Below are 12,364 nucleotides of genomic sequence, written 5' to 3'. Positions count from 1 at the left end.
CTAGAAAACATTTTTCACACGAAAGGTAACGTCATGGGCCTTTGATTTGTTCAGGATTTATTGAGAAAACACGCCCGAATAATTTTTGACAGCCATGAACAATGGAGAAACAGATATACTTACTCGAATGCGAAGAACAGGGAACAGGTGCCAACGATGAGAAATAAGGTTAGATAGAAGACGCCTTTCTGCCGGGCCATCATTACGCGTCCATCACAGCAGAAAGTGTTTTTCCCCGGGAGCTTTTCCCATTTTCGTACCTTCCGTGTCATCATTACCGCCGACATACTGACAGTTTTCGTTCAACTCCGTAAACTATAGTGACATATAATGTGCATAGGCCAATGTATGTAAATTACAATATTTACTAACCTTTAAAAACGAAAATTATACGGTAAAGTACATGTCCCTGTGACAGGCAATATCAGTGAGATTATTTTTATTTTTTCACCATTTAACGGGCGATTCCAAATTATTCAGAAGCTCACAAATATGCCTATTCCTATGATAAAGGTTGTTGTTGATTTAAATCTGATTGCCTATTTTGTCTTCTGGTTGTAGCCTAGTAAAGCTCCTAAAATCAATTCAGTCTGATGCAAGGAATTTATTCAGCACTCCGCGTTAGTTGCTCTGAAATGACATGATCGTTGAGCGCTTGTCGTTTGTGTCATTCATTTTCACAAATCCATGCATCCATCCATATTTTCGACAATCATAGTTCTCCTCTTTTCATAGCGTCCACCTCCTTCCAGTGCCAGAGGGCTTCCATTCTAGAGTAGAACAGTAATCAGTATCCCAAATTCTCCCTTTAATAATGGAATTTGTTTGAATTGTATCCAAATGTTTGAGTCAGATCTTCTCGGCCCAAAGAAAAGCAATCCAGTCTTGCTACTCGCATCGGGAGCGTGGACCTTGACTGAGTGACATCGATAAAACTGATAATACATGCGCGCACAAGACAGTCATCGCTTGGCTTGTTGTTATTATTCTATTCAGTAAGGCTCAATAATTATTATAATAAAAACACAATAGGCCTATATCATAAATAACCGTAGCCTAAATTGGTTGTGCTTTCTCGCAGGATGCGATGCGAGTTTGTCTCGTTTCTAATCAATGGGTGCAGGAAACACGCCTAGATTGAAATGTATTATCTTAAAGGGGCAGTACAGTAAGCAAGGAACAAAGGAGATTGAGTTCCCTATTTGAAACATTGGCATATTAGGCAACTGTATAGCGTTAACACATCCTTATTGTTCCAATCAAGTAATGGTGAAAATATTCCCAGACACTAAATATTTGCAATGTTTGTCTTCCGGAAATAATACATTCTATTCTAATATTTTATTTTCTATTCTATATTGAACAAAAATATAAACAACAATTTCAAAGATTTTACTGAGTTACAGTTCCTATAAGGAAATCAGTCAATTGAAATAAATAAATTAGGCCGTAATCTATGGAATTCACATGGCTGGGAATACAGATATGCATCTGTTGGTCACAGATACCTGTAAAAAAAAGTAGGGGCGTGGATCAGAAAACCAGTCAGTATCTGGTGTGACCATCATTTGCCTCATGCAGCACATAGAGTTGATCAGGCTGTTGATTGTGGCCTGTGGAATATTCTCCCACTCCTCTTCAATGGCTGTGCGAAGTTGCTGGATGTTGGTGGGAACTGGAACATGCTGTCGTACACGTCGATCCAGAGCATCCCAAACATACTAAAATGGTGACATGTCTGGTGAGTATGCAGGCCATGGAAGAACTGGAACAATTTCAGCTTCCAGGAATTTTGTACAGATCATTGCGACCTGGGGCCATGCATTATCAGGATGAAACGTAATGGCGGCGGATGAATGGCACGACAATGGGCCTCAGGATCTCGTCACGGTATCGCTGTGCATTCAAATTGCCATAGATAAAATGCAATTGTGTTCGTTGTCCGTAGCTTATGCCTGCCCATACCATAACCCCACCGCCACCATGGGGCACTCTGTTCACAACGTTGACATCAGCAAACCGCTCACCCACACGACGCCATACACGTGGTCGGCGGTCGTGAGGCCGGTTGGATGTACTGCCAAATTCTCTAAAACAACGTTGGAGGCGGCATATGGTAGAGAAATGAACATTAAATTATCTGGCAACAGCTCTGGTGGACATTCCTGCAGTCAGCATGCCAATTGCACACTCCTTCAAAACTTGAGACATCTGTACCATTGTTTTGTGTGACAAAACTGCACATTTTAGAGTGGCCTTTTATTGCCCCAGCACAAGGTGCACCTGTGAAATGATCATGCTGTTTAATCAGCTTCTTGATATGCCACACTTGTCAGGTGGATGGATGATCTTGGCAAAGGAGAAATGCTCACTAACAGGGATGTAAATACATTTGTGCACAACATTTTAGAAAAATAAACTTTTTGTGCTTATGGAAAATGTATGGGGTCTTTTATTTCAGCTCTTGAAACATGGGGCCAACACTTTACATGTTGCGTTTATATTTTGGTTCAGTATATTATACTCTACTCTACTCTACTCCACTCCACATTCTATATTTTTCTATTGTGTTCTATTCTTCTGTGTTCTATTCTGCTGTGTTCTATTCTGCTGTGTTCTATTCTACGGTGTTCTATTCTACTGTGTTCTATTCTATTGTGTTCTGTTCTATTGTGTTCTATCTACTGTGTTCTATTCTATTGTGTTCTATTCTGCTGTGTTCTATTCTGCTGTGTTCTATTCTACTGTGTTCTATTCTACTGTGTTCTATTACATTGTGTTCTATTATATTGTGTTCTATTCTACTGTGTTCTATTCTACTGTGTTCTATTCTACTGTGTTCTATTCTAGGCTAGAGTCTCTATTATCATTGTCAATCATTTTTTTATATATATATATATAAATTCTGGGGCAGTTGTGACTGGAATATGTGTTCTCCATAGAGAACTAAGCATACAGATGTTAGCCTACTCCTGAACAGAAAACCATAGGTAGAAAATCTATATCCTTTATAGTAAAATTAGTCTATGGAAACATCATATCACAGGTCAATAAATAGGGGGAAATTTGTATTGATCAGCATTGGTTTAAAGTCCCCATTTTTCACAATTTGTGCAAATGAGAAAATTCTTGCAGCACATAAGGAGATCCACTGTGCAGGACATAACCCATGCTTAAAGAGCATCAGCAGGAACTCCAGTGAGGATGAAAGGGTCGTAAAGGAACTAGAGGAGGAAGAGAAGGGAGGGAGGGGGTTGGACAGATCCTCCAGAAGGGCTGGACCGGAGGCAGTAAACAAGTAGAGCAGGAACCATTCGGTCTACATCATCACCACCAGGGATTCTGTCTATTTCAATCGGGCAATTTATGACTTGACAGAGGCTACCATCGATGAGCGGTATAAAACTTGAGTTTATTGTTTAATTCGACATCATCATCCACAGTTGTTTTCCGAATCATAATGTCACTCTGGATGTCAGGATGTAGGCTTTTAGAATGTTTTACCCTCTCTAAACAGTGGGGTAAAATCAGGGATTAATATTAATTGATTTAACACAAAACATAATTTGATTTATACAAAACATACTCTGGAATACTTAGGTTATGCCATGTATGTTCTTTGCATGTTAAATAATTATCTTTCTGATAACTGAAGGACAATTCATACAAAAAAACTCAACTCAATTTCCTGGGTTATATCAATGATAAATGTTGATTATTGATAACGTTGCACATAATTTTCATTGTAAATCCCTTAACCTGTCATTTGAACATGTTATCTCACATAGAAAGCCAAGATATCCTTCCAATTACATAAACCTCCACCATAAAATCATAAAATCGGATGTTCTAAAGATAGACATTCAATTGCCCATGTTTGTTCCCTTGTTTGCTCACTTTTGCGCATCAATGACACTTACGTAAGTTATTGCCCACACGCAGGAGAGATGCATAGCAGGATGTAGCCATTAACAAAGTCTCATGAATTCATAAAGACTGTCAACAACTGATAGCATTCATGTCCCTGACATTCTCACCAATGTTTGATGTTCCAATGTTCTTTTATTTAACTGGAAATGTAAGAATTGTCTCATTGTTTGATCATCTGTTACCTCTATGTCAATAAAGAGTCCCAGGGACAGGGGTTGATAACCATTTATGGACATACATCATTTCTGAGTTTCTAATCAGTTAATAGCTGAGACCAGATACAGCAGGCTGTAATAATGGGTAATTGGGTAGACCCTTATAACAACAATGATGTCATCATAGGCTACACTCTAGGCTACCTAGAACCAACAGGTTCTTTGACTGTCCCTGTAGGAGAGCCCTTTTTGGTTCCAGGTAGAACCTTTCACCCTTGGATGTACCATTGTACTGTCTTTAACTATGTGTGTGGGTGTGAGGCTGGGATCTGAGGATGTGGGTTTCCTGTTTTGACCTGTGAGAGGCAGTAATTTGTCTAAAAGCGTCTAGTTTTGTGTGGCCTTGTCAGGTGCCTCCCCCTACTGGTTAGATATAATCATGACAATTCAGAAAACAAACAACTCAGGTATTTTCTCCGTTCTCTCTTGCCTCCTTTTGAAAAAGGTCAAAGGTAATCGAAGAGAGGCAGCGAGAAGAGTGATTGTGGACGAAAATGCACTTGAATGAAATGAGAGCTCCTTCTCCAAAAAGCAGCAATATTACTGTTTGTGCCTCTTGAAACGCCGTAGCAACAAGTACACTCTCTCAAAATAGTCAGAATTAATCTAAGACAACTCAAGAAATCTGTAATTAATTGTGACGTTTTTGCAGAGGTGGTCTTATTTTACATCTAGCTAAGATGTTTGGTGCAGTATAACTCAAGTGAAAAGATGTGCATGAAAACTAGTCGTCTGTCGTTGAATGACAACAAACACTTAATTGAAGAATCGCTACTGTTGACAAATCAAAACGAAGGGATGTAAACATTGGCTACTGAACTTTGACAAGCCTCAATAAAATGATGTTGTGTGCCGAACAGCCGGGAAAAAAACCCTGCCTAACGCTGCCGAACACAAGACAAACCAAAACCTCACAAAATGTCATCATAATATTTGCACGAACTGTTTCGACTGGGAAGCATACGGTAACCTTTTCAGGGGTGGATCCCAAAATAAATGTGTAAAATGATAAATAAAATATATGTTAGTTGTGCAAGACATTGTATAGATAAAAGGATAAGTAGCATATCGTTTTTAAATATGTGCATGCTTTTCCCCTCTGACAATACAACATCTGATTCAAAGGGGGTGTGGCAGGTATCGAGGAGGGGAGGACCGTCTTTCATTTGCCTATTAACGAATTGACACATTCCTCGACCACTTATCAGTTGGTCAGAGGAGAGAGGACGGAGGACAGACTTTTTACCAAATGAGAAAAGGCCTCATTTCACACAAGAGCATTTTCGTCCACTTTCCCTCTCCTCATCGCCTCTCATCGATTACTTTTGACCTTTTTAAAAAAGGAGGCCAGAGAGAACAGAGGAGCGAGGACGCAGGAGTCCTATCGGTTTCTGGGTCACGGAGGACAGAGGAGAGAGAGAGGGCGGATGATTTACTTCTCCCAAATGAGAAAAGGCCATAGCCTACTCCTTGTCCAAATGATCTTGAAATGTTAGGACTTTCTTTCAGATTTGAGTTTGATTTGACTAAAAGTCAATTTGTGCTTGATCTGGAATTGTGTCCGGAGGCTCCGTATGGAGGGTGTGATGCAATTGCGGAGCCTCCAGAGGCTTGCGGCCAAATCCTGCTCCGTAGGATGAAATGTTGTAACAATGCGGAGGGCTCCACATACCTACTTATAGCTCCGTATTGACATGATTGGTTGACAGTAGGTGGGGGCGGTACATCCTTTATAAACACAAACTCACTTCCTTGACAAAAAACATAGAGAACTTTGATGAAAGGCTATCAAAGCAAGTTTACAAATAAAAAACATATTTATGATACCTCGTGAAGGGATTTCAAAGACACTCAAATGAGTTTAAATTCCTGGAAAGAGATCGGGGAGATAATGGGATAGATACGGTAAAGAGGTCAATGGAATGCAGACTGTGGAGGATAGGAGGACGCTGGATTGGCGCACATTCTAACAAAGTGGATATTTGTCAAATCCTTATTAATTTATGTATTGTAACAGGCCCACAATGTGGTTACTAAAATCCGATTTGGATACTGTGATGAGGCAGCCTTAGTCTGGCCTCATCACCATTTTAAATGGTCTTTGAAATGTATTTCATTACGTTAATATTATCTAAAATGCTTAAAGGTATATAGATCCATGTGTGGTTTGGATAAAGTGCACTAGTACATTGTCATGCATAGCTATCTACCAGTTTAGGTGTTAGGTGTTCCTGACCTCATTGGTTAATACGTGTGGGCGGGGTTGAGGAGTAAAGGGGATAAATGCTGTCATTTTCTCTCAGCTCAGGTTTGAACACCATTTTACAATGTGCTCCATAGCAGTTTGTTTGTTGTGTCCTGTATGTACAGGCAGTTGATTTAGGCTGTTCTGGTCGACTGTCTTTAGTCCCAGTAAGGGGAGAGTTAGGCTCTGTTTAGAGCTGGAAAAGGGTTAATCCCTAGTTATACTGTTTAGCATTTAGGCTTAGTATTAGCTTCAGTATAACCCTATTGAGGGGCTGAGCTTTAGACTCACCATCATCTGTCAGTTTTCGTATCCTGAATGTTGCTGTAATGAACAACTGTTTGAGACAAGCCATGTATCCGGAAATCCTGTATCTGTAATAAATTCAAGTATTGATTTTGTACAATCATGGGTCCTCCTCATCATTCCCACCTATCACCTCCCTTGGCTACACTGGGTCCGCTATTCTACAGATATATTTGGCTGTTTTCGCTACATAACATTTGGAAGTTGTCCCTTTTCAGGTTTAGAAAAAGGGACTGCTAAATGCTAACTCCATTCGTATATGCTGGTAGCATAGCTAGCATACAGAAATCGGTGGTGGTTGTTTTTAACTAATGCAGTTGATTGATGACATGAACATGTATTGGGGTTGACATCCATACAAGCATTATACTCAAATGTTTACATCAACATAGTGTGAAATACACATAAACAATAGCAATAAATGTAGGCACATTTTGCTGGGGTGCAATGGGGAGATTTGGGATGGAGATGCAGGTGGGAAAACGATGCAGCCTTTTTATTTTATGCTATCTTGGCAGACCTCCTATGTCAAGCACCGGGAAATGGACTCCAACATCTCAGAAGTGGTAAGGTCTTGTCTTTTTGGTTAGCCAGTTGCTTGTAACTAGCTGGATTGCAATAGAGATTAGCCCTGAATCAGTACGGGTGGTGCGGTGCAGACCAATTTATTGGATGCATATGATAGCTCACCGAAGCGCAAGAGGTATGAATGCTCTGACTTCTGCGGAGGCCGCATCACAGTAAATGCTGTACGGCCACTGCAGACCTTGGATTGACCATGCAAAGACTTTAAGTCCAAATTCTCTGCTGGCAAAATCACAGAGAAGCTCAGGATAGCCTCACTGAACTGCAGTGGGGAGACTGGTGGACATATTGCATGTAATTTAGCAATTCGTATAATACGTTACGAATCCAATTCGTACTATATGTTAAGACATTTGTTGTGCTTAAGATCCTGGAGTGCATCTTTAAGTAGCTGATCATGTTACTACTCCAACCTCGTAAAAGTGACAAACTGACATGTTTTCATTTTCGTCAAAAACAACTTTATATTGAAGGAGTGCCTTTGATTTGACAGCTTGCACATGTGCAGTTCTACGCAAGAAGACCGTTAGACTCGATTCTGCGCATGAGCTTAGCTAGCCAATGTTGCCATGACATCGCCTACAAGCGTGATCGGGAATTTCTATTGGAGAAGCAGTTTCTAGACATCTTCATACCATACAATCTTTGGTTAGACAGTGTACATTTTCCACTATGTATCCCATCCCTGCTATGGGCAGCAGAAGCTGGGTGCCAGGTGCTTGGAGCACTGGGCCTCTAAGGCTGCGTTTACACAGGCAGCCCAATTCTGTTCTTTTTTCCCACTAATTGGTCCTTTGACCAATCACAGATTCTTTAAGATCAGATCTTTTTCAGACCAATTAGTGAAAAACAGATCAGAATTGGGCTTCCTGTGTAAACGCTGCCTAAGATGGACTGATTGCTGTTTAAGGGATTGGCGGCGGCGGCGGAGGCGGCGGGGGGGGGGGGGGGGGGGGGGGGAGAAGATGGAGGAAGTGGATTTGGTGAAGACGAATGTTCTGAATGGACAACAGTAGTATCGAAAACTGGAACAAAGGAAATTGTCTAAAATTGGAGTAGAGGATACGTGTGTGAAAGATAATGAATCGCTTCTTGTTGGGATGCTTTCGTTGAGTAAGCATGCATATGTGGGAAACTCGTTTGAGGTGTTGAAAATGGTGAAGTGTGCGCTTGGAAAAGTGGAGTCTGTCAGAGTGACAAGGAGTGGTCTTATTTTGATTAATTGTATTTCTGAAAAGCAGAGTAAGATTGCAGTGGGCCTCAAAAGAATCTGGACAACAGAAGTTTTGTGTTTTGAACTTCGGAGTAGAGCACCCGTCAAAGGAGTCATCAAGGGTGACGACAGATGTTCAGGTTGAATACCTGAAGAGAATTCCTGGTATGGTTGGTGCCTGGCGTGGGGATCATGATCCTGAGTTCCTGGAAGGGTGAAGGAGATTGAGGTGGCAAAAGTTAGTGGTCATTTGAATCTCCTATGCGGAGGCGATTAAAATAATTGAGAAAACTAGTGAAGATATGGTAGTGGATATACTATAGCGTGTAGTAAATGTTTGCTGCCAGACAAAAGATACCCTGTGTGTTAAAAAGGTGGATTTTGTTGCTTTCATTGCCACATTTATAAACTGTACAGCACAAGTTTCAAAGAAGTCTAAGAAACAGGACATTATTGTGGCTGTGGCAGAAAACGTTTTGGGACTTAAGGATTTTACATCTGAAGACTTGCAAGGGGTACTGGCGCAGGAAGACCTGCCCTCCCAAGTTCCCCTTGAGTCTGTGTGGGGATCAGATCTGTTTTTATTTTTTAACAGAAAAGTTGTTTGATTTAGTTAATTTGATTTTTGGGGAGAATCCTGTTTCCATCCCGTGTAGTAGGTGGTAGGATGCACATTAAATTGTGTGATCGCCAATATATCATGGAAGAAGAAGAAGAAGAAAAAGAAGGGATTGGCGGGAAATCAGTTGAGAGATGCATTGAGTAGCCCATCCTCCACACCTGGTCTTTTGGCATGCCTATTTGTGTTTTTATATTGGTATACTATTATTTATCACCATCAAATGAACATAATATAACCTGCTTGGGCTGGCCGACTCAGGAGTCAGGACAGAGCTCACCCTGCCTGGAACCCGGTAAGTAGACTATACTATTCCCACTTCAGAGAGTATATCAGTGGTCAGTGGACCGTTCTGATAAAGAATGTGTTGTTTGCATCGCTGAGCAGTGCCCAGGAAATAATCAAATCAAATTGTTAGATGCTATACACCCTGGGACTCCCTAAAAACACATCACTTCGAAACAGGTGACATTTCGTAGCAGGTTAGCAGATAACTTTCGCTAACCCTTTTCCTAACCTTAACCTAATTCTCCTAACCTGCTGTGTAAGTTATCCCAAACCTACTACGAAAAAGTTGCCGCTGTATTGAAGTGGCGTGTTTTTAAGGAATCCAATACCACCCCCTCCCCAAATCAAACGCAAACATGGATGTCAATGTTTGCACACGCTCCGTTCTACTTCCTGTCTGCGGCAGCATTGGTCCCGTATTGCAAAGATGATTAGCTAGGACAAACAGGGTTGAAACAGACAGGTGTGCGCACAGGAAGAAAGGAGTGAAGTTGAAGAAGTAATGGTAGTAGGAGTAGAGACACAAGATGATGTTCCTTGTCAACAGAGGGATCCTGACATGTTGCATGTTAAGAAGGTGGACTTTGTAGCGTTTATTACTTTGGCTATGAAATGCACAGCACAAACGGAGAGGAAATCTGAGAACATAGGCAACATTGTGAGTGTGGCTGAGCATTTATTGGGACTCAGGAACATTTCTACAGAAGCATTACAAGGAATTCTGTCGATGAATGCTCCGTCCTCACAGGCACCTAAATTGGCTTTCAAAAACTTTCGAAAGGCAGGGCAGGATGGATATAGATCTGTAACAGTTTGGATCTAGAGTGTCACCCCCTTTGAAGAGGGGGATGACCGCGGTAGCTTTCCAATCTCTGGGGATCTCAGACGTTACGAAAGAGAGGTTGAACAGGCCAGTAATAGGGGTTGCGACAATTTCGGCGGCTAATTTTAGAAAGAAAGGGTCCAGATTGTCTAGTCCAGATGATTTGTAGGGGTCATTGTCATGTGTACATACAGTGCATTCGGAAGGTATTCAGATCCCTTGACCTTTTCCACAATTTGTTACGTTACAACCGTATTCTAAAATTTACTCAATCGTTTTTTTCCTCATCGATCTACACACAATACCCAATAATGACAAAGCAAAAACAGGTTTTTAGAAATCGTTGCACATTTTTATATAAAAATATATATACTGAAATATCACATTATTACATAAGTATTTAGACCCTTTACTCAGTACTTTGTTGAAGCACCTTTGGCAGCAATTACAGCCTTGAGTCTTCTTGGGTATGACGCTACAAGCTTGGTACACCTGTATTTGTGGAGTTTCTCCCATTCTTCTCTGCAGATCCTCTCAAGCTCTGTCAGATTGGATGGGGAGTGTCACTGCACAGCTATTTTCAGGTCTCTCCAGAAATCGGGTTCAAGTCCGGGCTCTGGCTGGGCCACTCAAGGACATTCAGAGACTTGTCCCAAAGCCACTCCTGCGTTGTCTTCGCTGTGTGCTTAGGGTTGTTGTCCTGTTAGAAAGTGAACCTTTGCCCACAGTCTGAGGTCCTTAGTGCTCCGGAGCAGGTTTTCATCAAGGATCTCTCTGTACTTTGCTCCGTTCATCTTTCCCTCGATCCTGACTAGTCTTCCAGTCCCTGCCACTGAAAAACATCCCCACAGCATGATGCTGCCACCACCATGCTTCACCGTAGGGATGGTGCCAGATTTCCTCCAGACGTGATGCTTGGTATTCAGGCTACAGAGTTCAATTCTGGTTTCATCAGACCAGAGAATCTTGTTTCTCATGGTATGAAATTCCTTTAGGTGCCTTTTGGTAAACTCCAAGTGGGCTGTCATGTGCCTTTTACTGAAGAGTGGCTTCCGTCTGGCCACTCTACCATAAAGGCCTGATTGGTGGAGTGCTGCAGAGATGGTTGTCCTTCTGGAAGGTTCTCCAAACTCCACAGAGGAACTCTGGAGCTCTGTCAGAATGACCATTGGGTTCTTGGTCACCTCCCTGACCAAGGCCCTTCTCCCCTGATTGCTTAGTTTGGCCGGGCAGCCAGCTCTAAGAAGTGTCTTGTTGGTTTCAAACTTCTTCCATTTAAGAATGATGGGGGCCACTGTGTTCTTGGGGACCTTCAATGCTGCAGAAAGGTTTTGGTACCCTTCCCTAGATCTGTGCCTCGACACAATCCTGTCTCGGAGCTCTACGGACAATTCCTTCGACCTCATGGCTTGGTTTTTCCTTTGTCATTATGGATATTGCGTGTAGATTGATGAGGGAAAAATGTATCTAATCCATTTTAGAATGAGGCTGTAACGTAACAAAATGTGGAAAAAGCCAAGAAGAGTGAATACTTTTCGAACGCACTGTATGTGCTATTCAATGATTAGTACGGTAGGTGGCATAATTGTATTGTAATAACGGCATGTCATCCAAAGTTAGTATCTTTGTGTGAGATGGTAATCTGTATTTGTCAAACACCTAATGAATAATCTACACTTGCTCCTTCATAACACTGGAAATGGCGCCGGAGGAGATGGCTGCCTTGTTATGGGCTCCTAACCAATTGTGCTATTGTTTGTGTTTTTTCACGTTATTTGTAACTTATTTTGTACATAATGTTTCTGCCACCGTCTCTTATGACCGAAAAGAGCTTCTGGATATCAGGACAGAGATTACTCACCTCGTACTGGACGAAGTCTTTTTTCTTTAACGAGTCGGACGCGAAGGATTTTCTTCAGACACCGGACAAGGCCAAAATCCCCGTCATTCGCATGAGAAAGAGACGGAGATATCGAGGACGTAGGTTGGGGTGCCTTGTAAGGATCCGATGGCGAGTGGGTAATCTGCCTCTACCATCAGTCCTATTAGCCAATGTACAATCATTGGATAACAAAATAGACTAACTACGATCGCGGATATCCTACCAACGGAACATTAACAACTGTAATATCTCATGTTT

At 41.6% G+C, this 12,364-nt stretch overlaps 1 protein-coding gene across 1 annotated transcript in view; it reads right to left on the bottom strand.

Annotated features, from left to right (window-relative positions):
• LOC311107917 (palmitoyltransferase ZDHHC9-like) overlaps nt 1–1,058 on the bottom strand; it is a 39,352-nt gene extending 38,294 nt beyond the window's left edge. Inside the window, exon 1 of the mRNA XM_084150516.1 lies at nt 124–1,058. Coding sequence (XP_084006642.1) covers nt 124–287 — 164 coding nt within the window. The 5' untranslated portion in view covers nt 288–1,058. The remainder of the gene's footprint in view (nt 1–123) is intronic.
• Nucleotides 1,059–12,364: the final 11,306 nt, after the last annotated feature.

Source organism: Coregonus lavaretus, assembly GCF_964263955.1.
Source record: "Coregonus lavaretus genome assembly, chromosome: 32".
NCBI lineage: Eukaryota > Metazoa > Chordata > Actinopteri > Salmoniformes > Salmonidae > Coregonus > Coregonus lavaretus.
The sequence above is the reverse complement of the archived record's forward strand: the minus strand, read 5'-3'. Positions and strand labels throughout refer to the sequence as shown.